At 34.9% G+C, this 25,348-nt stretch overlaps 2 protein-coding genes across 4 annotated transcripts; both read left to right on the top strand.

Moving 5' to 3' along the window:
• Positions 1-2,157: 2,157 nt before the first annotated feature.
• On the top strand, positions 2,158-7,738 carry LOC147389521 (methylsterol monooxygenase 1-1-like). The gene is made up of 5 exons (XM_086418019.1): positions 2,158-2,698; positions 3,048-3,370; positions 6,821-6,968; positions 7,078-7,110; positions 7,387-7,738. The coding sequence occupies exons 1-5, from the start codon at positions 2,369-2,371 to the stop codon at positions 7,459-7,461; spliced, it is 909 nt and encodes a 302-aa protein (XP_086274145.1). The 5' UTR covers positions 2,158-2,368; the 3' UTR covers positions 7,462-7,738.
• A 12,189-nt stretch (positions 7,739-19,927) lies between these two features.
• Positions 19,928-24,987, top strand: LOC147389520 (uncharacterized). 3 transcript variants are annotated; one of them, XM_086418922.1, is made up of 2 exons: positions 19,928-22,522; positions 24,087-24,987. In XM_086418922.1, exons 1-2 carry the CDS (start codon positions 20,252-20,254, stop codon positions 24,090-24,092), a joined length of 2,277 nt encoding a protein of 758 aa, XP_086275048.1. In that variant the 5' UTR covers positions 19,928-20,251; the 3' UTR covers positions 24,093-24,987. The 3 variants fall into 3 exon arrangements, with proteins under 3 accessions (XP_086275048.1, XP_086275046.1, XP_086275047.1); XM_086418920.1 differs by having other exon boundaries at positions 19,928-22,545; XM_086418921.1 differs by lacking the exon at positions 24,087-24,987 and having other exon boundaries at positions 19,928-22,910.
• Positions 24,988-25,348: the final 361 nt, after the last annotated feature.

The raw sequence follows: 25,348 nt of genomic DNA, 5'->3' as shown, positions 1-25,348 counted from the left end.
ATTCTTATGAATTGGTTTGAAATTAAAGGATTTCTTGTTTGAGTCATCTCGATTTCATGTGTAACTTGACGATTCAAAAAATAAGGTCCATTCAACCTGTATTCAACAAAAGATAACTATTGAAAAGAATGCTTGCATGTACTAACGTCAAAGATCTCATGGGGACATTATTATTGTCGAACACTTTTTTTATTTCAATAATACCCTTTCTTATTTTGTCTTTTAGTAAAAAAATGATTTACCATTTAATGATTTTTTCGTGAGGATGATCTCCTTGCCATAGAGATCATCCTCACAAAAAATCAACAAAATCTAAAACTTCTAACCCATATAAGACAAACACGTTCATTTGTGTTTATGGCACGGACGTCCACTTTCGGGGTTTAGGGGATGAAATGGGAAGAGTAATAAATTTGGAAGGGTGTCATTGAAAAAAGAAAAGATAAAGGAGTACGGTCCACTTTAGAGTTAAAAGGGTAAAGAAGAAAAATAGTAAAATTATAAGGTATTATTTTTTTTTTGGGGGGGGGGGGGATAATAAAGTTGAAGGGGGTGAAGAGGAAATGCACCATTGGAGCTGAGGGGACGATTATTGCAACAAGTAGGCCTTACCGTTATGTTTTATTACATAGACTAAAGTTCGACTGCACCTATGGCACGTACATTCTCTTTGGGGTTAAGGGGTAAACAAGAAAAAAATATAAAGTTGGAGGATATTATTAAAAAAATTGAGATTAAAAGGAGAAATATGAAAAACAATAAGTATGCTAAAATGATAAATAAAAACTATAATAAAATTATAGGGGGTGAAAAAAAAAGACAATAACATGGGCCCCACAAAATTATATGTGGATGGGGATGTATACACCCCACAAGTAGATCCCACCATTGTGTTTTATAATGTATAAATGTAGGGGAATGCTAACGTTCAATACCTCATTGGACGTTATCATTCTCCATCACATTTTTTTTCTTTTAATAATATATTTTATTGTTTTGTCTTTTAATGAAAAAGACAAACATTTATTAGTCTTTTACATAATAAATTGACATTGATGGTTAGAGTATTTACTAGAAAAAAATATTTAAACTAAAAGATAAAAATGTCTTTAATATTTACTATGCAAAAAACTAATATACTATTATCTTTTTTATTAAAAGACAAAATGAAAAAAGATATTATTGAATAGTTAATGTGGTGGATGATATTAACATTCGCTTGAGATTTTGGATATAAATGTTTTCTTTGTTATAAATATTGTGACAATCAATACAAATAAATATTGCTACATTAATAATTTGAAATATTGCTAAATCCCATAGAGTTGTAATGACTTTTCTGATCTCTAATGACAATTGAGGCAAAACATCAAGTGGGTGCGGGAAAATATAAGAAAACTAATTGAAAATAATTTGAAAAAATTTATCTCATGGAAAAAATTTATCTGACAACCAACAAATAGCCCGTAGTAGAGATAATAATAAATCAACCACACTAACAAATTCTATCTGATTGATCAAATGATACTAAGAGCTATATAATACTGACTTCCTACAATACTACCTTCAACACTCAGAGAACCATTAATTTTCCTAAAGTGTACAACACTCACCGCTCAAAGAAAAACATCTAAGGATTCGTGCAAATTAACATGTTAATTTAGCATTTTTCTAATATTAATCAAATATCAAACCTCTTATATGCTAAAAAACAACTATCCACAATCTGATTTAAGACGATGAGAATGATATGCTAACCAAAATAGAACATTTACGCTATACGAGTAAGATTAAATGTTACGACAATGAGGACATTAACATCTAATGCTCTGAAAACGTCCAACAATCCAAAGTGTGCCTCACTTGGAAATTTTTTTATTGATCTTAGCCATTATCATATTATAATAAGAGAAGGTTGAGAATTATTAATCAAAATCTATACTAAATACACAAATATCTTCTTGATTGATCCATTAATTCATTTAAAAGAAAATATTTATATTTTTGAAAACCTATAATGTGACATGTGGGGTGGAATGTAATCCGAGAGTCAGATTGTAAATGTCTTTTGGAAGTACAGGATCATTCTATCTCAGATATCTCAGATAAGTCCCTGTCTTACGCGCGTCCATTATATATAGATACGTACAGCCTCACACACACAGAAACATCGTTCCCGCGTGACAGCCTGGTTTCATGGAAGTTTTCCCTCTACCATCCATTTGGACTCCGAATCTGGTTTTGTTTTTTCGATCCGTTTCAGTCCAACAAAACCCTAATTAATCTTTCTGTCTCTCTCTCCCCATCTTCGTTTGTTGCAGTTTCTCTGCTCTGCAACAACAACAACAACAACAACAATTGGTCGAAAATGCTGCCTTACCAGACCTTACAAGAAGCAGAGATAGCTTTAGGCCGAGAGCTAACTTACGCCGAGACGTTATGGTTCAATTACTCTGCTCGCAAGTCCGATTACTTCCTTTACTGCCACAATATTGTCTTCTTGTTCTGTGTCTTCTCTTTAGTTCCTCTCCCATTATTGTTCATGGAGCTCAAGAGATCGAAGAGCATTTACAAGTACAAAATTCAACCTAAAGTACAGATCCCTTACCCAGATATGATTAGATGCTATAAAGACGTTATGCGGATGTTTTTTCTAGTCGTGGGTCCTCTGCAACTCGTTTCATATCCAACTGTCAAGGCAAGATTTTTTTACTTAATTTTGAGAAAATTAGTGTTTTTTATTAGAAATTTAGGATTTTTGATTGATTTTTATGGGGGTTTTGGTGTCTTTGTTGTATTTTTTTTTCATATCCAATTGTCAAGGCAATATTTTTACTCATTTTTTAGGGCAAAATTAGGGTTTTTTTATTAGAAATTAAGGATCTTTGATTGATTTTTTATGGGGGTGTTGGTGTTTTTCTTGTTTTTTTCATATCCAAATGTCAAGGAAATATTTTTACTCATTTTTGAGGAAATTAGGGTTTTTAATTAGAAATTTAGGATCTTTATTGATTTTTTTAGGGGTTTTGTTGTTTTTGTTGATGTAGTGGGTTGGGATTCGGACGAGTTTGCCGTTGCCATCAGGTTGGGAGATTGCTTTGCAGTTATTGGTGTATTTTATAGTCGAAGATTTCGGGAATTATTGGATCCATCGATTGTTACATTGCAAATGGGGGTACGAGAAGATCCATAGCGTTCACCATGAATTTACGGCCCCGATTGGGTTTGCGGCACCTTACGCTCATTGGGCCGAGGTTTTGATTCTTGGGATTCCATCTTTTCTTGGCCCTGCTATTGCTCCTGGCCATATGATCACATTCTGGCTTTGGATTATTTTGCGGCAGATTGAGGCCATTGAAACGCACAGCGGGTATGCTTGTAGATTAGTTGATTGTTTATTTATTTTTTCATTTAATTGTCTCTCTCTAATTTAGTATTTCTTTGTTAGATATTTTTGCGCAAGTTGTTTTTAAAGAATTTGGATTTTTGAAGTGTTTAATTGTTTATACTACATTGGTTTATCTTTAACCAACCTGTGAAACTCAAGAGTATCTGTTAATGGTTTGATAGTTTGATTCATAGATGTGGATGGAGAGGTGGGTCAATGGGGATTTTCATTTGTTTTTACTCTGATTTTTCAGTAGTTGGGTGGTCATTATGAGCTCTGAAATTGACAATGAGGCTTGGGTTTTTGATTCATGTTCTCATCCATTATCAAAGTTTTTTTATTTTTTATTTTAAGTTTATGATATTATGCCAAACTCATATTATATAATCCCAGTTCTTATGGTTCAAATCTTATGTCTGCTAGTTATGACATATTGATCCAGTCGTTCTTCTCCTCTACATTTTTTTCTTTCAATTTATAGATATTGAAGTATTATTAGAACTGAAAATTTTGTTTTATTTTACCTTCAACAAGCGGATTAGAGTTGGGACTGAAATGGATTATTTTGAAGGTCTTCGTTATAGCAAAACTCCAACTGGTCTCTAAATCTCTAAATTTAAAGATAGAGATGTCCGAACCTAATCCTACCCGATTTTAAACCAGAGAAAGCCCCTCTAAAACACTGTTCATGTCACAAAATCACTGTTCACCTTTTTAAATACTTATTTTATCCTTCTTTTTTCATAAATGTCATTTTTGACTTCTCTTATCATGAAACATGTTTTAAATATCATTTTTGTCACCGTCACTCTTCAACTTTTTCAAGCAAATAGCGAATGAATCATGTTTTAGAGAATGAATAGTGTTTTTGAGAAGGGCTGGTTGGAGTTGCTCTTAGGAAAGCAGGGAAGTACACATTTACATTGGCAATGTTTTTTGAAAGAACTTAGTTTCTTTATAGTTGGGTTGTGGTATTTGCTCATCTAAGGCCATCTCTGCTTGCTTCTAAAGTCACTTGCTTTTATGGTACATTGGGCATCCAGCTATTTAAATGTAATGCTTTATGGTTTAGCCGCACTTGAGTGTCAAAATGACTTGAAAATATGGTGTGATCTTGGTTACAACAATCCATTTTTTTATAAATCTTCATGTCATAGCCACATCTCACACATGGTGGCGACACACTTTACCATCCAAATCTTTTATTTATTATAATTTTTGTTTCTCTATGTCATTACATTTCTCTAGATGATTTTAATGTGTATCATCAACTTATCTAGTTATGTTCCTTCTATATTGTATTTTTGTCATGAACTTGAGTATAAAAAAAAAAAAAAAAAAACTCTCAAACTTATGAAATAAACGGCACGGCCATGTTAGCATATGTGTTGGGTACACATTGTTGGACCTATTTATCAAGGACAAAGATTGGTGTCCAACATGGGCACATGGGTGTTTGACACAATATCTTTGAGAAGGTCAAATATCGGCACACCGCACAACCCATACATGTGTTATGATGTAATATTTTAGCTTATAATTTTTTTAGTAAAATTAAGGAAACAAGTCTATGAAAAGTGAAGGAAAACATTTTTATGCCCTGTAACTTAATAAAAGTATATTTATATTATAAAACCATTGTTGTGTTTAATGACTTAATAAATTAGTGTGGAGGATGGAATAAAAAAGTTACACTAAAGGATGTGTATATGCATGTCGTGTTTGACGAGGAAAAAATCCTGAAAATGATGTGTCCTTGCTACATTATTCCTGACACTTATCACAAGCCCTTATTGGTTTGCATATGGAACACCATAACGTTACATTAGAGAGTCCGAGTTTAAAGTCACGATGATTGGGTCTTTTTCACCATTGCTTAAGCATTGATAAGCTCTCTATAAGATGCTTAATGGTAGGACTAGAATTATAGATTAGTGGAATTGAACTAGGCTGCAATTATTCTGGAATAAATGAGATCACATCATAAGTTAATGTTTCGAATGCGAAAAGGGTCAGGTCCCACCAAACTTGCATGGGTTGTGCACTGACAAGCCCTCTATTAGTTGTCATAATTTGGACCAGGATTTTTTCTTTCTTTCTTGATAAGTGTAAAATTTTTATTAATAAGAAAGAAAGAGAAAAGGAGTCTGAGATAGCCCACCGTACAAGGGAAAAAGAAGAGAAACAAAAACTACACTGAAAACTACAGAAACGCAAACTAAGAGCCACAAATAGAATCCCATCACGCTAAGTCCTGCTAGCAGATGCCCACAAAATCCCTGCTCAACTTGGACCATAAATACAGAAGGCCCAAAATCACAGTTTGGGACATACGTACCTTACTCGGACCAGGATTTTTTTTTTCTGTAGTTGATGTTTTGAAAAACATAAACGTGCCGCATATAAGTTCTGTCTAGCATTGTATTTGTATATTTATAAAGAACATCTGGAGTATTACCTATCAATATGTATGTGTATATATGTACGGAGTGCTAGTAAGAAACATAGGCTTGAGGGTGAGTTTGTTGTTGCCATGGATAGTAAATATTCATTGTTTGTGTTGTTTCAGAAAAGAAAATTCAGTTTCACGGATTCCTTCAGAATTTTAGGGTTGACGTCACAATGGATTTTCTGGATGTACTTGCCTCTCTTTCCACAAATGACTGGTCCGACACCCTAACCACCTATGGGCTCTATATAACCCTTTCTTTGATATTCTTACCTATAAATAGAATGTGTCTTTTGGAGGATGCCCTTAGACTTTTGTTCTTGTGAGGCATATCATACCTTGCTCTCTCAAGAAACATACAGACACTCTCCCATTCATGCACACACACACACAGAGGCTCTCCAATTATCATATATGTTTATAAAATATTGCAGCAAAATTTGCACAATCAAGGATTCAATCCTCACCCATAGAGGAGTGGTGTTACACACATTGTTGATGCCATATAATTGGTGCAAATGCTCATTCTTCCAGGCCTTTCAATCTCTGACTCATCTCTTGTACTGCTCATAACCTCAAGTATAGAACATCATTGGATGGTCCTAACCATTCTGATTAATCATCATTTTAGAGGTTACGAACAGCAATCCTAAATTTTATTCATTCAGTGTGAGGAAATTTTTTTAATTGTCCATAAGAACTGCATCCAATTAATAGAATATTCTAGATTGATTGGCATGTATGCCTATCTTTTGGCAGCTACATGTGCAAATGTCTCTTTCCTTTACTTGGACAAGAAGAACTTCATGTATATTAATGTGGGTGAAAGGTAGCACATCATTCCTCATTAACTGTTAAGATGGGATTGGGAATGTCGTCTGTCTATCTGATGGACCACTCTCTGGATCGTTCTTATGAACACTTCTATGTTCAATAAAAATCAGATATTTACAGCAACTTTGAACTAATGTAATGTCATACAGGTATGAGTTCCCTTGGAGTCCCACAAAATATATTCCTTTCTATGGTGGTGCAGAGTATCATGATTATCATCATTATGTCGGGGGAAAAAGCCAGAGTAACTTCGCTTCGGTGTTCACCTACTGTGACTACATTTATGGCACTGACAAGGTTGGTCAACAAGAATTGTGTAGCCATGGCTATGCTACCATGTTTTGAAATGCTATGTTTTACATTGACACGATGCTTTATGTTAAACGTTTCTTTGCTATGTTCACAGGGCTATCGGTACCAGAAGCAGCACCTTGGAAAGGTAAACCTATATCCCTATTATGTTCATGTTTCTTCACTTTAGGTATGTTTTGACCATTCGAGGTGCTTCACCTAGTTGATGAGATCATGACCATCTGATCCGTATGCATTTATTTAGATGCTTATGTAAAAATGTGGAGAATGATCCCGAGAAAGTCTTAAGGATATCTAAAAGTCGGGATCATCATTTGGAACGATGATCATAATCATCTAATTTATTTCGAGATATAGTTGTATTCTTTGTTCTTGCTAACCATTTCACGTTTCTCATGATCAGTTGAGAGAGAGTTGGAGCAATGGTGAACAAAATGGAGACAATTACCCCAAGACCCAAGATCACAAATTTGAGTAGCTCTGAAACTTCAGTACCCATTTCTCCAAAACGAAGATTCAAAGGCAGAAACTATCGACAACCCATGAGTTTTTTGTTTTCAAAGTTGACATCGTCCATAGCCTGCAATTATTTAAGATGTAGGGGTTGATTGACATCGGGTGGTTTCGTCATTTTCGTTTTGTCTTACTTCAAGGTCTCTCTTTTTGGAGTTTGTCAGATTTGTAAGTCGTTTCTGTGTGACATTGTCCGAGTCCAAATTTAATGAATATGGGTTCTTGTCTTGTGGCTTTAAATCCATTAATTTGGTAAAGGAAAATGACTGATGCCATGAGATGTTCTTGATGGTGCTATCTGAGATGGGTGGAAAAACACAGTTTTCCCAAAGATCGGTATGGGTTTCACTTGGAATTCCAAGAAATATCATCCAATCTCAGCTGTAGGTTTGAAATTATAATTTTCCATTCTCATCTTGACAAGAAAATCTATAACTGGGCTTTGGATCGTTAAGACCCAAACCAATGCTCCAAAAATATCTAGGCGATAATGGAGTGGAACCTAAGGATCTTAAGGTAAAGTTCTTCTTTAAAAACTGGACCGGACCAGACCCAGTAGTTTATATGGGTTGAGTAAAAAAGTTAATTTGGAAAACCCATAGGACCATCCGGTTCAACGGGTAATCCAGACAGATTTTTCAAAGGACCAGTCCAATTTTAGGGTGATTTTTAACATGTCCACGCCTCTCGTGTGTTTACATTGATGAAAAATAACACAACCACCCTTCAAAATTCATGCCTAGAGATCCTAGACCAGATTTAAAACAAATAAAATAAAAGTATTGATTTTTTTCAATGCTTTGAAAATGATCGACCACTAGACTTATAAATTTCAAATTAAAATTCAATGGTGAAAAATTATCTTTCTAATTTATTATTATATTTTTAAATACTAAAATCTTGTAACCTATACTCGTGTGGTATTAGATCATGTTTTTAAAGTTGAAGTAACTTGGTTTGGGGAAAAAACAAAAATACCAACTTAATATTTCATTTATGGGTTCAACCAGCTGATTGGACCAGTTTGGATCAACCCATTCAATTATATGGGTCGATGATGATCGGTCTGATTTTTAAAACATTGATTCCGAATGATGGATTTTAAGATGAGGTTGAACAAATTAAAAGTTATTGATTGTAAAACTTAAAGATGACTGATTTTGTGGGAGAAACGTCAAGTTTTTTGGATTTTGATTTTTAGTTATAAATTAAATATGTGAGCATTTAGATAATTTTTCACTTGACCAAGAGGGAAGACCGAGATCAAGGGGGTTTGTCATCGGTTTTAAAAATAATCGGGTAATTCAAATAATTCACCAAAAGTGGAGTGGTATGTCTACATTTCCCTAATTTTTTTAAGGTTAAAGTGGGGTTAGGCAGACCCCAACCAGAAGAGAAGAGAAGAAACTACTCTCTATCATAGACATGCCCAATGGCATCCTTACAAATAATATTTCTTAGCTTATTAGGGAGCTCCATAGGATCCAAGACCGAACTATCTAGAGAAGTCTTATGAGAGGCTAAAAAGTCTACAGCTTTGTTGGTTTTTCTATAACAGAAGTTGAAATCAACCCTTTGGAATTCCGTTGCTCTTGTCTTGATAGTTTTTACTAGCCTTTCTTTTTGTCAAGGAACTTTACTCTTCTCATTGATGCACTCAGTAACAATTTTAAATTAAGCTCTGACCTTTAGAGACGTAATATTTAGGGTGATTGCTATGGTCAAACCCTTTAAAATGGTGTGAAGCTCATAAGCAAGGACATACCTCCTTTGCGTATTTTCGGCATAGGCTTTGATTGTTCTACCATTGTGATCTCTGATGATTCCACCTCCTCCTCTTACATCACCCCTAAGGGACCCATCCATGTTGAGCATATGGAAGCCTCAAGTTACATCTTATGGGCATTCTTAACTCGAATCATGGGTTCAAACACCAAGAGGACATGAAAGATCTATTAGAAGCATTGTTTTCTATACTAGGCTTCATGCCTTCGATCCTCAGCTACATATCGCTCACAATTAAGCTTTCAATAAGGTTATGGGTCATGTAGCTACTCTTGAACAAACGTTTGCACCTCTCGCGCGAAAGGTGGTGGATGAATGCATGTAACCATTCTTGATCAGAGGTCCTTATTTTTTTATTATTATGTGGGACTATAACTCAATTAATGACCACCATGTTAGATCAAGATGGGTCCCAAGTGATTTGACAAGAGAAATTCTAAAAGGTATTGTAGGCCCCACTATGTGTGGTAAAGATGGCAATTCTTAAGGCCCACATCAAAATTTACTTGATTAAGAAATGTAGTTCATGTTATTGATGAGTTTGTCAGTTGTTCAGTTTTGAGTTTGTTTTGCAATGGTGATGAGTTGATGTTACACATGGGGCGGTAGATCGGGTTGGGTCTTAGGATCTTACCCAATTAATAATTGGATAGGTCGGGTTGGGTAATCGGGCAACATTAACAATGAGTTTTTTTTTTTTTTTTTTTTCAATCAGACAAGTAAGTATAGGGTCAGTCAATGGGATGAGCTTGGGCATGCCATTTCAAAAACTTTAAATAGGCCCGGCCTTGTTAAGCAATTTAACTATGGGATTATGATATTAGCACACCATTATAGTATGACTATACCCCAAACTTCTAACATACTGATTAACCATCATCCTATTATAAAATCATACAACATGAATTTATTATTTGACAGGTTATATAGGCACACCATTTGTTTTTAACGTTAGATAATTTTGAAGAATCCATACTGATTTTGGTAAAAATTAGAGATACCCACCTATGCTTTGCTTTACCGTTTGACTTTGGTTTTCTTCGAGAGAATGTAAAATGGTTGAAACGCCCTTGTCTTAAACCTTTACCCAAAAACATTGATTTTGCAATAAATTCCATCATCTTCAACATCTAAGCTTAAAAAAAATATTTTTCATCTTCAACCAAGAGGTTATAATTCCCTTCAACCATCAAACCTCAAGAACAAGATATAGCTTTGATTAAGGTTGAAGTTGATAGATTTTTTGGAAAGAAAAATCAGGGTTTTTTGTCAAGAGTCTGAAAGTGCTTGATTTAAGCAAGCAAGCTTTAATAGGTTACCATGGATTTTTGGAGAAAAAAATATTTAGAGCTTTCGTCATGGGTTGAAGATGAGGGTGTTTCGATAATTATAGTTAGTCTCTCATGCAAAAATGAAGTCAAGGGGAACGTCATCAATTTGAAAACATGGGTATATCTAATTGAACAATGCTGAAGTGACCTCAAGATTGGATCTCACATCGCATGTGACGTGAAAGTGTATGAGAACCATAGAAGTTTTTTCCATCCACTTTCACATCAAAATGTACTATATGAAGTCCAATCTTAAGGTCACTCCAACACGACTCTATCTAATAATCACCAAAACCCAGATCAAAATTAGAATTTAAACAAAAGGAGATTTTTCTAGAGTGGCATATATTTAAAATAAATTGGAGTGTGGTGGTATAAAAGCCTAAAATATTTGAGATGGGAAATTGAATACGATGACGACAGATAAACAATAGGAGAAATATTGAATGAAAAGGTGCCACATCGATGAAATAGTAAAGTTTTAGACCAATAATACCATTTACGTCACAATCCTCGTTCACCAACTTAGATATCCCCAAATAAAAATAAAAATGGAAATTATAACAAATAGAGAGTTTTTTTATTTTTATTTTTTTTTATTTTATAAAATTAGGTTGCTTGACTTTTGATTTTTTTTGCATTGGATCCAGATATTCACATCAATAAACCTAGAAATAGTGAATAATACTTCTTTAATTGACATACATTTGTTTTTTCTTTTAATAGAAGTAGCCAAATAGCCCTAAAATATATCCTCTATATTCAAGCCCACAAAAAAGAACAAAAATAATATTAATGTGATACACCTTTCATGGGTTTAGAATGCATAAGAGAAAAACTACTTAAATGGAACAAAACCTAAATATAAGTTGCATAAAGTCAAATCTAAATTCAAATATTTTTCAATTATATTTATAATAAGAGTCGTGTTAATCTGTCTCTCTTTTTTGTATGCTCCCTTCACAAGATCATAAATCTTTTTTCTTCGAGATACACAAGGACAAACCTTTACGGTTTTGTATGATTTAGTGAAGGGAGCGCACAAAAAAAAAAAAAATGGGTCAAATTATCAGGACTCTTGTAATGCGAACTCTTTTCACCTATCATGGACCACCCCACATACCAAAAATCCGTTTAATTAGTGATTTCTAACCATTTTATTCAAGTAGGATGAAAAAGTACTCTCAATCTTCTCTAAGTTGATGTCAAATTACTGCTCACAACCATGGTTACAAATCTTCAATCAGATTTGTATCCGACACGTAAATCTAATAAGAGTGATCCAAAGCATAGTAACAAAAAATGATGAATTTTTGAAAAAATCGCCTTTTAAACGTGTTTTGCATCCTTGTCGATTAAAACAACTAAGAAATATGATTTTTTTTCTTTGTGAAAAAAATGCCGTCTTATTCCCGAGGTTCCCCCCCCTATTTTTCACAGGAAAAGAAATTAAACACTTTCTTGTTTTTTTACATGTGGGATTTGATACATAATAGAATTTTGTGATTCATAAATGTAAAAATATGGGATTTGATGAGAATAACTTGATTTAATGAATTTTCATTCGATATATATATTTTTCATAATTTTAATATATATATATTTTTATCTTTTATTTTTATCATCTTTTTCCCAAATTTTCTCATTTTTTTTTTCTAATTTTAATATTTTTTCCAAAGATTTCCCTTGCCTTTTTAAACCCGTACCCCGACTTTGTGACTATGGTCCAAAGGGCATATCATGTGTAATATCCTTAGATGACCTTCATCCCAAAGGAAGAAGCAGTCCATTTTTGGGGGACCATGGCGGTGGTTTACTGTGGTAGTCCTTCCCGAGATTAGTCGTGGTGCGTGCAAGCTGGTTCGGACACTCGGTTAGCAAAAAACAACAAAAAAATTAAAAAAAAAATAAAAAAAGAAAAAAGAAAAAAGAAAAAAGAAAAAAATGAAAGCAATCCATATAAATATGAACAATGACGAATGCATGTGGTCTTGGTATGCGGTTCGGTACGCAATTGACGTGACAAGGACACAAAACCACACATCTTTTTCTTGTGTATTCCGATGAAAACGATCTAGGGTTCTATGTCCTTGTCATGTCAACTATGTATCAAGACTGCATACATTCATCACGATTCTAGAAATATATTAGTCTTATAGATCATTTTCCAAATGTTTCCTCAAAATTCTCTTCCTCTCTTCTTCTATATGCACTTGTAGATTAATTAATAAGAATAATGTTATTAGTCTATAATATGCAAATAAATTGTACAATTTTTTAGAGTAAGATATATAAAAAGATTACTAGTATTATTTTTATTGGCACACTAAATTTTACATGTAAAACACCAAACATCTACATCATATATTTTTAGTTATTACAGATTAGTGAATATATCAACTCTATTCCTCCTTTTCATGACCTCTCTCTCTCTCACCTCCCCTTCTTCCATCTCTCTAAATCAAAATCTCATTTTCTTTCAAAATCACACTTTATCCAAAGAAATCAACCACAAACTATGATCAACGGGTTGGACTGTTGTCTTTGACAATCAACAAGAGCTAGACAACAAATATTCAATCTCATAAAAACACAATCATTCTCTCCATTTAATAGGATGTATTTAGATTTTTTTTTGTTATCTTTTAGTGATTGTGGAAAAAATTTTCTTTCTTTTTTTCAATCTATTTCTCTCTGTTTTCATATTAAATTTTAAGTTTAATTAGCTCGATTTTTTATTTATTTTTAGATAATGGGGTATCCTTATAAACAGTGAACCGAGCTTATACATGGGTTTTGCCCAATCCATAGACCATGCTCATAATGGGTATCAAACTCAGGACCTATGGGCATTAACCACTAAGCGATTCGAAATTGCAACTAAGCCAACCCCTCGGGTTTAATTAGCTCGACTTTCACGAAGAAGAAAAATAATAGAGTATTGTTAACAAAATTTAAAAATAATCTATCCATTTTTTAAAATCTATTTACTTTTAATCTTATTAGGGTGGTATTAAAAAAAAATTGGTATAGTAATAGAAGTTCTCAGATACATATTAATAAAAAAAGGGTAGTCGTTTTCATTATCGCCACGTGGTGCAACCACAGTGGAGGGCCACACCGGTGAGACAACAATTTTCCTATGTGGTATGTACGAGGATCTTCCCACCTGTCTCCATTACAATGGGCAAAGGTAGTTGCCTAGTTTCATAGATCACTTAACATCAAAAGACACGTGGCATCCATGCAAACAAACCCTTCTCTCCCTCTCCCATAGTGCCACACAACTAAGAAACTTCATAACAGACTGTTGCCGTTACCGTTAGTTTAATAGATAAGCATTTTCATTGTAAAAAATAAGGGTTTTTTTTTTTTTCGCTCACAGTGTTCACATATTACTTTAGTGCTATTTTTGTAAATTAAGGATGTCATTCAATACAAGTGGTGACGTGGGTACATGTGATTGGTGGATCTCAGATTTCTGTCGGATCTGTGAGCAATTTTTTTTTTTTCCACTTATAATTAGGCTTTCCTACAAGCGATTAATATTAAAAAATCTAAATGCTTTTTTGTCTTTATCCTCTAATTAAAATTCTTTTATTTTCCTCATAACTGTATATTTAATAATTCTTGATTTTTTCTACCAAAATTAATTAGTTTTCTACTTGAAAAATCTCATCTTGGTCTTGAATTTTGAAGATTCGAAGTCAAACATGAGGGCATTTAGGTCATGTACATTAGCCTGACAGAGAAGACCTAGATCAGAGGTATGTTCTCAATTTAAAAACACAATAAGGGATATAACTAAATCACCCTAAAAATAATAAATAACAATTATAATAAAATTTTATTATTAGAGATGTATGTATCCCAAATCAAAATAATTAAAGAGCTGCTTTAGCACAACAACTTTTACTTATAATGTACCAATCCACGTGTAAAGGATTGCTTGATTTCAAAAGGATTGGTGTGTTGTACATAAAAATTGGTGGGCCAATAAAATTTCTCAAATTTTAATATACTTATAAATTCTAATTTTTATAAATATAATAATAAAAAGAGTCGTGCTAGATTGACCTAAGCAGGGAACACCTTGATGTGGTGGCACGTGCAAGTTAATAGATGCATTTTTTCGAGATACGAGTAAAATGCATCTACAAATATAAGCGCACCATCATGTCAAAATGTCTCTTGTGTGTCCTCTACTAATGTCACTCTAGCATTAATCTAACAAAAATAGATAAAATTAATATAAATAGTTGATTAACCCTAAGACGGGTGGTCTAGTGGCAAATGGAGCCTTGATAAGTTCCTCAGAAAGGGTAGGTCAAGGGTTAAAAAGCCCAAAACTTCCTGAGAGGATGGTGGGTGTGACCGTCAGATTAGTCTTACCTGAAAAGTGGGGATACCTACGATACTGGAAAAAAAAAAGTTGATTCATAGGATAGATTTTATCTCAAATAAATTAAAATAATAAAATTATTATTATTATATTTATGTAATTCAAGTATCATAATATGCACTAGTAGATAGTAGGTGGTATTAGAAGTCTACAGTAGAGAAGATATTTATAACTCAAATAGGCCAATTACAGAAACAAAACTGAGTTTTAATCTCAAATATTGACTTAATGGGGTCTCTCTTTACTTTTCTTTATATTTTATTTTTCCTTCTTTTCGATAAAGAAAAATAGTACAACAAACTTTTCCATTATTTCTTTGAACTTTAAAAGGCTCTCTTATTTCCTTTCCGAGGAACAATGACTTCATGGCAATTTGTTGTCCTCTTAAATTTAACGTACACGTGGCATAATGACGTGGGATCAACCGAGGGGCCTCTAAATAATAATTGGGATGGCCCCTTCACCTCATAAAGAAATTGTTGCCTATAATTAGCCTTAGGGCTATCAATGAATTGGATCGGGTCAGGTTGGGTTGCGCCGATCCAATAATTTTAGATGTGTGTCAAGGATTCATCTAATAAAATACAAGAAAGTGGGTAATTAAGTTTAAATATATGAAATTTATTTGTATGTTTAAATATATAAATTTATTTGTATGTTATTGGATCGAATTTGGATCTTACTATTGAGATTTGATTTAAAAAAAAAAAAAAAAGTTGATAAGTGTTTGATTTAATTATCATTGGATCAGTTTTGGATCCACTCTTCCTTGATTGGTTTAGATCAACATGGATCCTATCCAACCCAAATCATTGACACTCGTACCTAAACGATTTCTTTTGTAGGACCCACCTAATGTCATGTTCTAAAATCGTCCATTTGTGACATGTAAGCAAAATCTGTTACAAATATTTGGGCTGAGAGGCCACAAAATACTTGATTGATTGATGGTGTGATATTTATATCGAGTTTTTACGATCTCTCAAAATGTTCCAATGTGCCGTCGCTCAATGCTTGGATGTCTCGTGTTTTACTTCTTGTGTGTCGGCCTCTTAAAGGCCCCATAAGAGTTGTTTCGACTCTCTCCTAATAGAGTTAAGGGTCGGACCTTTACTGTATTCCTTGTCGAGAATAATTAGTGGAAGGGAAATAAGTGTGTAACTATTTTTTTTAATAGGATCTTGTAGAGACAGGGGACTAGGCCCCCGTGTTTGGACTTTGCTTAGTCCATAGACCATGGTCTTGTCTAAGGACTAGTCTTGGGGCACGTGTGACATCTACACATGACACTTCTTAGGTAAGTGAGGGTGCACCTTTGCGGGTAACTCCTGAAGAACTAATGCTCATACTAAGTATTGAACTCACGACTTACGAGCATTAACCGCTTATCGGTCTGAAATTGCTATTGAGCCAACCCCTCGGAGTTAAATGTGAAAAACTTTGCCTATATTATATTCTTTTTGCACTACATCGTAGATCCCGAACCTAGATAAAGGAGGAGGATTGCATTATATAGGTATTCAATATAAAAATCTAAACACCCCCAAACAAGAATCATAGTATAAGATCATTTCACTTTGGATAAATAAAAAAGAGGGATAAGATTTAGATCCCAAATATTTGAGATAAGGTTTTGTTGTTATTTGAAAAGGGTATGAAAAGTAATCCCCGAAACAAAAACAATAAATTACAATTAAAAATTCATGTTTATGGGAAAGAAAGATTAAGAAATGTAATGAAAATAATAGTGAAAATATACGGGGAAATGAAATATAAGTACAAAAATAAAAATGATGGGGTCGGCCAACACTAAAGCCTTGCATATGGACATATATTCCAATTCTCCAATTGGATTATGCCAATTTGAGATCATTTTATTGCTAAAAATATTTCTATATATATATATATTTTAATTTTAATTTATATTTTGTTGACCCCCAAATTGTTTTTTGTCGGAAATAATCAGATGTATAGTTTGAGTAAGAAATATATTAAGAGAGAATTTTTTTTTTTATAAATCTCTTTGTGATTCACACCTTAATACCTTATCTTGTGTCTATAAAATCATTGAAAAAAAAAGATATTGTATGTGTATCTAGGTAAGATAAGATGTGTTTCTTTACTTGTTTTCATTCACAGAGGAGAAATGAGTTTCCTTTCCATTTGAAATATAATAAATTTTAGAGAAATGAAAAGAGTTGATCCAGAACGGTTCTGTTCTTATAACAACGTTAGGAGTTTATATGGCACATTTCTATTGGAGTTCAAACACATTGGGTTGAATGCATGACTGGGCTTATAGAAAAGAGTATGGGGTGAGTAAATTGAACATGATAAAGATGAGGATATCGAGATGGATAAGGAAAACAATTCAGAAGGATAAAATTAGAAACAAATGCATTATGAAAAGAAAAAGGTTGAAGTAACATTCAAATTGATGTCGTTTCACACATTACTAACGTGGATGTGTGTACAAAACCATAGATGCTTTTCATCGATATACAAGTTAGAAGCATCTATGGTTTTGTGCACACCAATGTGTGAAATGATGTCAATTTCAATGTTACTCCGGTATGACTCTTATAAAAAATGTAGTGATAGTTTCGATTGATAATAAAGTAAGACAAAGATGATTGAAATGATTTGGACATATTCAAGGATATTCGATTACAGTCGTAACTAGAAGAAATTTTCAAGTTGATGATCCTAAAAAATAAAAACGAAGACCTAAAAGAATGTGAATGGAGATGGTAAAATGCATATGAATTCATCACTTTCAATGAAGAAAAAATCTTGTATAATAGAACTATTATTCTTTCTCTCGGAAAGGGAATATTTGCATTGATTTGGCTTGATATTTTATATTAATTATTGGATTTCCAATCTTTGATTATTTGTAGATTAGGATAAAAAATGGTAATTAAGATAGGTATAGAAAAACTGTTTTTTTTTGTGGAAAAAATGTTGAAAAATATTGGTGTCCAAAAGAAGACAAGTATACTAGTTCTAATTGCAATCAAGTACACTTTTATTGTTATTAATTGCAATCAACCAAAACTTAAAAGCCCCTGAGGTTATCTTTTTCCTTCTTTTGTTGAAGTTTGGAGTCCATCTCAAGTAAATTAATCAAGAACAAATTGCACTCTCCCTCACAACAACTACACCAAATTCTAATTTTGACTTGAAATTACCACTTTCACATAGTTAGTAACCTGTTCCACTTGGATGAGAATGTGTGCACCACTGTTTTAAAGCTCGATTTCGCATCTCATCTCGTCCAAACCCGATATCGAGTCATCTCGAACAAGTTTTTCAATAAGTTTGCGACTTCTTATTCAAAAAATTAAACGTGAGGTATTAAATTTTAATAAAAAAAAGTGACTTGTGAGTTGGTCTCGTTCAACTCTGATATCGAGTTAACTCAAGCGATACTTTTCAGTCTCGAATGAATTTTAAAACCATGGTGTGAGGTTAGGGGTGGTGTCAACCCAACTCTTCAATAAATTCAAATATGGAAAAAAGACTATTTTTTTTTTCCTTTGAAATAAATGATTAGTGATTATTAAGTTCCATTGGAGTGATAACTTTTAGGAATTAGGCTGTATATGATTGTCTTAAAAATATTTATTTAGAAGCATCAAGTTTTTGAGAAAATGATTTTAGAGAATATTTGCCACTATTTGACAACATAAACGAAAATGATACTAGAGTTTAAGGAAATCATTTGCCCTAGGATTGGTTTGGCAAATAAGAGGAATATTGCTATCATTAGGAAAAGAGTCGTGATTTTTTGATAATCCCTCCGACATTTTTCCCCTCTACTCTCTTGACGTGGCATGTGCATAGAATTGTAGGTTTTTTCCTCAGGATACAAAACTGTGCATATTTATGGGCATGTGCAAGTGTGTATCCCAAGAAAATCTATGGCTCTATGCATATGCCACATCAGGAGAGTAGAGGGGGAGTTAGTTTATCATAATTCTTAGGAAAATGGGTTTCTTGTGAAAAAGCACAATCAAATGCAAGGTGAAAATAATTTTAACGTAGTTGATTTACCTTCTTTTGCAATCAATTTCTCTATAGAACCCTCATTGACTACCCACACGGATTTATCCCGACTTATCCGGAATGTGTGATTTGTGGGGTAGTGTATGTATCCGGAGGATTTGGATGAGATCTAGTGCTTTGAAAGGCCACATGCCTCACCCTTATTGGTTGGGCCTACAGATCAAATACCCCATCTTAAAAAAAAAAAGAAAAAAAGATACTAAGTTTATAGTTTGTGTTGGTCTTCATTAATCATTTTTTGAGAATCAGGAAGGAATTTTTTTTACCAACTCCATTATAAGTGCAAAAATATGTTTAATCCAAAGAAGAAAAAAAAATCTCAAAATTATAATCTCTCTCTCTCTCTCTCTCTCTCTCTCAATAGAATTAAGGTTGTGGAGATGCCATGTCCATGTGTCCATGCCATGATTATACATACATTTGATGAACTTTATCAGGCTCTCTTCCTTGTCTATGCTTGGTCAACCCTGCCCAAAAGACTGGTGAAAATAAATACTTTTGAGTACATTTCTCATAAAATTCCTAGGCTACCCTCTCCACTGCTCACTTCTTTTGTGATTTGTGAATTATTCCACATGAGCAACAATCCATAAAAGTAAAGGAAAGAAAATTACCTTGTAAAAGATAAAAACAGAATACCTCAAAGTGGAAAAAAAAGAGAAAATAAAAAATAAAAAAAATTAGAAGAAGAAGGAAACAAAGAAGGTGTTTATAGAGAAGTAGAACATCAACAACATAAAAGTGGAGAGTGAGAAAGAGAAGTAGAAATCAATAAAATTAAATAAATAAATAAATAATAATAAAAAAAAACATAAGACCCCCCCTTCCCATTTCTTTAGTCTTCCCTTCAAGTCTCTCTCTTTCAAGTTTCAACCTCTTTTGTTCTTCTTCTCTCTCTCTCTCTCTCTCTGCAACTTAAACAAACTCCACACACACATACACACACAAACAATTCAACCAAACCAGACCTGACCAAACCAAATTATACCAAACCCAATCTTCCTCCACCACAGATCGCCGGTTTCCGGCATGGAAATCCGGCGAAGTGGAGAATTCCAGCCACCACCGGCGGCTTTTTCCGGCTAAAAATGCAAGGAAAGAGCCGTCGAAGCGATGAAACAAATCGATTAACTTCAAACCCATATCTCACGTATTCATCTTAGCTTACAATGGCTGCTACCCATGCTGCAACAACAATGGATCCTTCTTCGGTTCCTGTTCCGGTTCCGACCGATGATTTAACAGTCAAAGCGGTTCACAAGAGGTACGAAGGACTCGTTACGGTCCGAACAAAAGCTATAAAGGGTAAAGGTGCTTGGTATTGGGTTCACCTTGAACCGATTCTGGTTCACAACACTGATACCGGTCTAGCCAAAGCAGTCAAGCTTAGGTGCTCTCTCTGTGATGCCGTGTTCTCTGCTTCGAACCCATCTCGAACAGCTTCTGAGCATCTAAAGAGAGGAACTTGCCCTAATTTCAGCTCTGTTCCTAAACCCATTTCTTCAATTTCTCCTTCCCCTCTTACGTCTCTCCCTTCGCCTTCGTCTTCGTCTCATCACAACCATCGAAAGAGGCGAGAATCTGGTGGTGGTGTTGGTCCCTCTTCACTTGCTTTGGTTGATCCTTCAAGGTTCTGTTCTGACCTCGCTTATACAACAATGGAGACAACAACAGTTGTCACCCCTTCACAGCAACATTTGATGTTGTCTGGTGGGAAGGAAGATTTGGGTGCTCTAGCTATGTTGGAAGACAGTGTGAAGAAGCTCAAGAGTCCGAAAACCTCACCTGGTCCAACCCTTAGTAAGACCCAGATTGATTCTGCTCTCAATCTTCTGGTCGATTGGCTCTACGAGTCCTGTGGGTCGGTTTCATTCTCAAGTGTTGAAAACCCAAAGTTCAGAGCTTTTCTTAGTCAAGTGGGCTTGCCTGCAATTTCAAGGAAGGAATTCGCAGGTGCCCGATTGGATGCGAAGTTCGATGAGGTGAAGATTGAGTCGGAAGAAAGAATTCGAGACGCGATGTTCTTTCAGATTGGTTCTGATGGTTGGAAGTCGTCCAAGAATTTGGGTCTTGTTGGGGGTGAGAAGTTGGTGAATTTAACTGTGAATTTGCCTAATGGGACAAGTGTGTTTCGAAAGGCGGTGTTTACGAGTGGGTCTGTTCCGTCTAAGTATGCAGAGGAGATACTATGGGAGACGATCACGGGTATATGTGGGAGCGTCATTCATCGGTGTGTAGGGATCGTAGCGGATAAGTTCAAAGCTAAGGCATTGAGGAATTTGGAGAACCAGAATCATTGGATGGTTAATCTTTCGTGTCAGCTTCAAGGGTTCATTAGTTTGATGAAGGATTTCAGTAAGGAGCTTCCACTCTTCAAGACTGTAACTGATAATTGTTTGAAACTTGCTAATTTCTTCAATAACAAGTCTCAGGTTCGAAATAGTTTCCATAAATACCAATTACAAGAGCTCGATCACACTGAACTTCTCCGTGTGCCTCCACCCGATTTTGAAAACACAAAAAACTTTGTACCCGTTTTTACAATGTTGGAGGATATATGGAGCTCAGCTCAAGCTATTCAGATGGTTGTGTTGGATGACTCTTTTAAGGTTGTATGTGTGGAAGACCAAGTTGCGAGGGAGGTTGCGGAGATGATTCGGGATGTGGAGTTTTGGAACGAATTGGAAGCAGTGCATTCGTTGGTGAAGTTGATCAAAGAAATGGCTCAAGAGATTGAAGCTGAGAGGCCACTTGTCGGGCAATGCCTACCTCTTTGGGATGAATTGAGGGCAAAAGTGAAGGATTGGTGTGCCAAATTCAACATTGCCGAGGAACCCGTGGATAAGGTGATTGAAAAAAGGTTTAATAAGAACTACCACCCGGCGTGGTCGGCTGCTTTCATTCTCGACCCATTGTATCTGATGAAGGACACAAGTGGGAAGTACCTCCCACCATTCAAATGCTTGACGCCTGAGCAAGAGAAGGATGTCGACAAGCTCATAACGCGGTTGGTGTCAAGGGAGGAGGCTCATATCGCTTTAATGGAGCTCATGAAGTGGAGGTCAGAGGGACTCGACCCGCTCTATGCCCGAGCAGTCCAAATGAAGCAGCCAGACCCGATGACAGGAAAGATGAAAATTGTGAACCCACAGAGTAGTAGGCTTGTGTGGGAGACATGCTTGAGTGAATTCAAGTCGTTGGGTAAGGTGGCAGTGAGGCTCATCTTCCTCCACGCAACCTCGTGTAGGTTCAAGTGCAATTGGTCATTCTTGAGATGGGTTTGCACCCACGGGCACTCGAGAGCTGGCATGGATAGGGCTCAGAAGATGATATTCATTGCAGCCCATGCTAAACTTGAGAGACGGGACTTCTCGAGTGATGAAGACAAGGACGCGGAGCTCTTCGCCATGTCAAATGGTGAGGATGACGTGCTCAACAAGGTCTTCATCGATGCATCCTCAGTGTAACATTTTCTTTTTTTTTTCCACTCTTGTAGAATCATCCAATTGTAGGATTTTTTACAATTCTTTCTACTACTATTTTCTCTTTGTTGTTGTTTACTTACTCTATTCTGATAGAAGATTTTGGGGTAGGGACAATGGGAGGGGCATGAATTATGTATTTACGATCGCCAGGCCTTGTGATTCGAATGAATCAGCCATATCCTGCCTTGGCATGATTTTGGGGTTTTTGGATTTGCAGAAAAAAAAACTCTTCTTGTTTATAAAGATAGAGAATGTTGGAGGAACAGAACAGTACGAATGTTGTAACATTTTGGTTCCTAGAGTAATTTGGATAAATAATATTTATTAAGAGAAAGTTTTTTCATTCTGTTTTTATTTGAAGTTCAGAAACTGTTCTCTAATTTCATCTTTCTTTCTTTCTTGCACTTAAATTAGTGGTTTTTATTCTCTTCTGCATGTATTGAGCCTTATTAATTTAGAATTAACTATCAATAAAAAATTGTATAGAACTGACTTGTGTATACAAAATGATCCTCATTTGTATCTCCTGATTTCATTCTATAGGTTCTAAGTTTCCCAGAAAAGTCAAGGCCAGAAGTGTTTCGAGACATGGATTAGTAACATTTTTCTAGAGTTTGAACTTCTGATTTACAATAGCTTTAGAATTCCCATGACCAGATATTGCAGAATGTTTGGAAGACGTCCACACTTTTAGATTAAGCTTTAACAGACTATTTTCACTAAGAGAATCATAAACGTCAGAAACATTTCAAGAGCACCAGAGGTCTAGATATGGTCTCCCGACTCAATCTTAGAAGGCCTCAAAAGTTTCTCAATTCAGATGCTTTTCCACTTATTCAAGCCGTGATCTCGATGGTTTCTACATGAGTAGTTCTACCCTAAAAGAGCTTTTCCCTTTCTAGGTCCCAATGAATTGAGAGCTAAATTTGGTGTGAAAATTTATTTATCTGTTGCTGAACGTTTTGAATTGATGGGTCTCTGCATTCATCCTCCTCATTAAGGCTGGGATTAGACTATATGGATGTTCACACTCCTATTTATGTAATAATGACAATTGACATCTTCATACTGCTTCACTTTTCCAATTTTGTCGAGGTGACGAATTTGGAACCACACAAGAAGCTATTAAACAAGTTTGCATATGGGTTCCGTAAATCCTCTCTTTGCCGTTACAATGGTCTGTTTGCTTCTGAAATAAATTCAGTACCAATTACCAACACCATTCCTTCCATCCTTCACACTATATTCACAAGATCTAGTCCTTTCCTCACGGAAAGGCTCATGTTGCTTTTGAGCAGCTCGTCTTACTATGCTTAGAAAAATGTCTTGAGGTCTCCAACTCTTCATTAATAGCTCTCTGAATAATACCCAAAGTCCAAACCCCTTCCAAAACTTAAATTGTACTATGAACTATAACATTTAAATCCCTTTCACTACAAAATTCTTAGATACTAATTAAATTCCTTCATTTATATAATATGTCATAAATCTAGGACTTTTTTTTGTTGTTGTCTTGCAGTATTAGAAATGGGCAATATGAGAGAATCGAGAAAATTTAGAGAATTGTGGTCTGGTCTGGACTGATACATTGTAGAAATGGTATCCTCTTAATTCAACTGAAAGATGAGAAGGAAAAAAAAGAGCATCATCATCAAGATTTGTGACAGGATATGGATAAATTCTACACCAGCTCATATATCAAGATTTTTGTTGACAGAACCAACCAAGTGACAAAGTTATCGATAGATAGACAGGAGAGACCACTGTACAAGACATGGTTATTGTTTATAGAAATTGTCGAGCTAGTGTGAAAAACAGGAATTTGCAAGAAGACAGGAGTTGCTTTGTTTGGATTTTTAGAACTGAAAGTATCTTTTAACTTTAGGGGTGGGGTTTCATCGTTCGAGTTGGTTGGATGAATGGCTAACCAGAGTTGGTCGTTTTGTGGGTAAACCTCGGAAGGACTAGAGAACGGATCTTTGTAGCGGGGATGGATAAGTCAGACTGTCATATCCAAATTCATATCTCTTGGGGTCTGTTTTGAGAGAGTGGAGACCCACCATGAAAGCAGTGGACGTCCATCGCGGTGTGCTTTGGTTGTCATGGTCAAGGAAAAGTGAAGGCCCAGGGGGGCCTTGTGGGTAATCATCTTTGGGTGGCTTGTCTTTTAAACATTCCAAAGCTGTGTGACATATGACCTTGGATTAGGACATTTTTTACTTTTGATCTCAAGGTTATTACTCGAGTTTGCATAGTCACCAACACCTACGTCGCTCACCATGACTGATAAAAGATCTTGTAAGCGGGAGAAAGGTCGGAAGATGCCCGATAGAATGATTTTCTTTTTGCAGGTTTTACTTTTGTTTTTGAGTTTGAGAATCTATTATTTATCAGTTGGTGGTGATGCTGTGTATAGTATTGATGGCATTTTAGATCTTTTAAAGTGCACAAAAACACATTTTCATGCACATGCACATGCACACGCACACATACATACATTCATGCATACTTTGAATTTCCCCAAATGGGTAGTTTTATTTTTTATGAAAATTAATACCCACTTTTATTTTTTTAAATTTTTTTTCAATGTTAAGATTCAAATATGGAAAAAGTAGGGAGGGTTGTCAATGTGATTCTTGGATTTATCACACGTTTTTCATGATTCATATATACATATAAAGAAAAAGATAAAAGAATAAAAGGAGGGGAAGGAAAAGGAAATTAAAGTCTTGAAATTACTCTCAAGGCCAACATATCATATGAGATCATTGGCTGGTCATC

The sequence above is a fragment of the Akebia trifoliata genome, chromosome 12 (genome assembly GCF_017979445.1).
Source record: "Akebia trifoliata isolate Shusen 1 chromosome 12, ASM1797944v1, whole genome shotgun sequence".
Taxonomy (NCBI): Eukaryota; Viridiplantae; Streptophyta; class Magnoliopsida; order Ranunculales; family Lardizabalaceae; genus Akebia; species Akebia trifoliata.
Note: the sequence above shows the minus strand (reverse complement) of the source record. Positions and strands in the feature narration are given on the sequence as shown.

Coding starts and splice junctions, on each gene's coding strand:
- LOC147389521 (XM_086418019.1), top strand. CDS start 2,369: ATGCTGCCTTACCAGACCTTACAAGAAGCAGAGATAGCTTTAGGCCGA. Junction 2,699..3,047: donor TTTCATATCCAACTGTCAAG/GCAAGATTTTTT, acceptor TTGTTGATGTAG/TGGGTTGGGATTCGGACGAG. Junction 6,969..7,077: donor ACATTTATGGCACTGACAAG/GTTGGTCAACAA, acceptor CTATGTTCACAG/GGCTATCGGTACCAGAAGCA.
- LOC147389520 (XM_086418920.1), top strand. CDS start 20,252: ATGGCTGCTACCCATGCTGCAACAACAATGGATCCTTCTTCGGTTCCT. Junction 22,546..24,086: donor TTCATCGATGCATCCTCAGT/GTAACATTTTCT, acceptor GTTGTCTTGCAG/TATTAGAAATGGGCAATATG.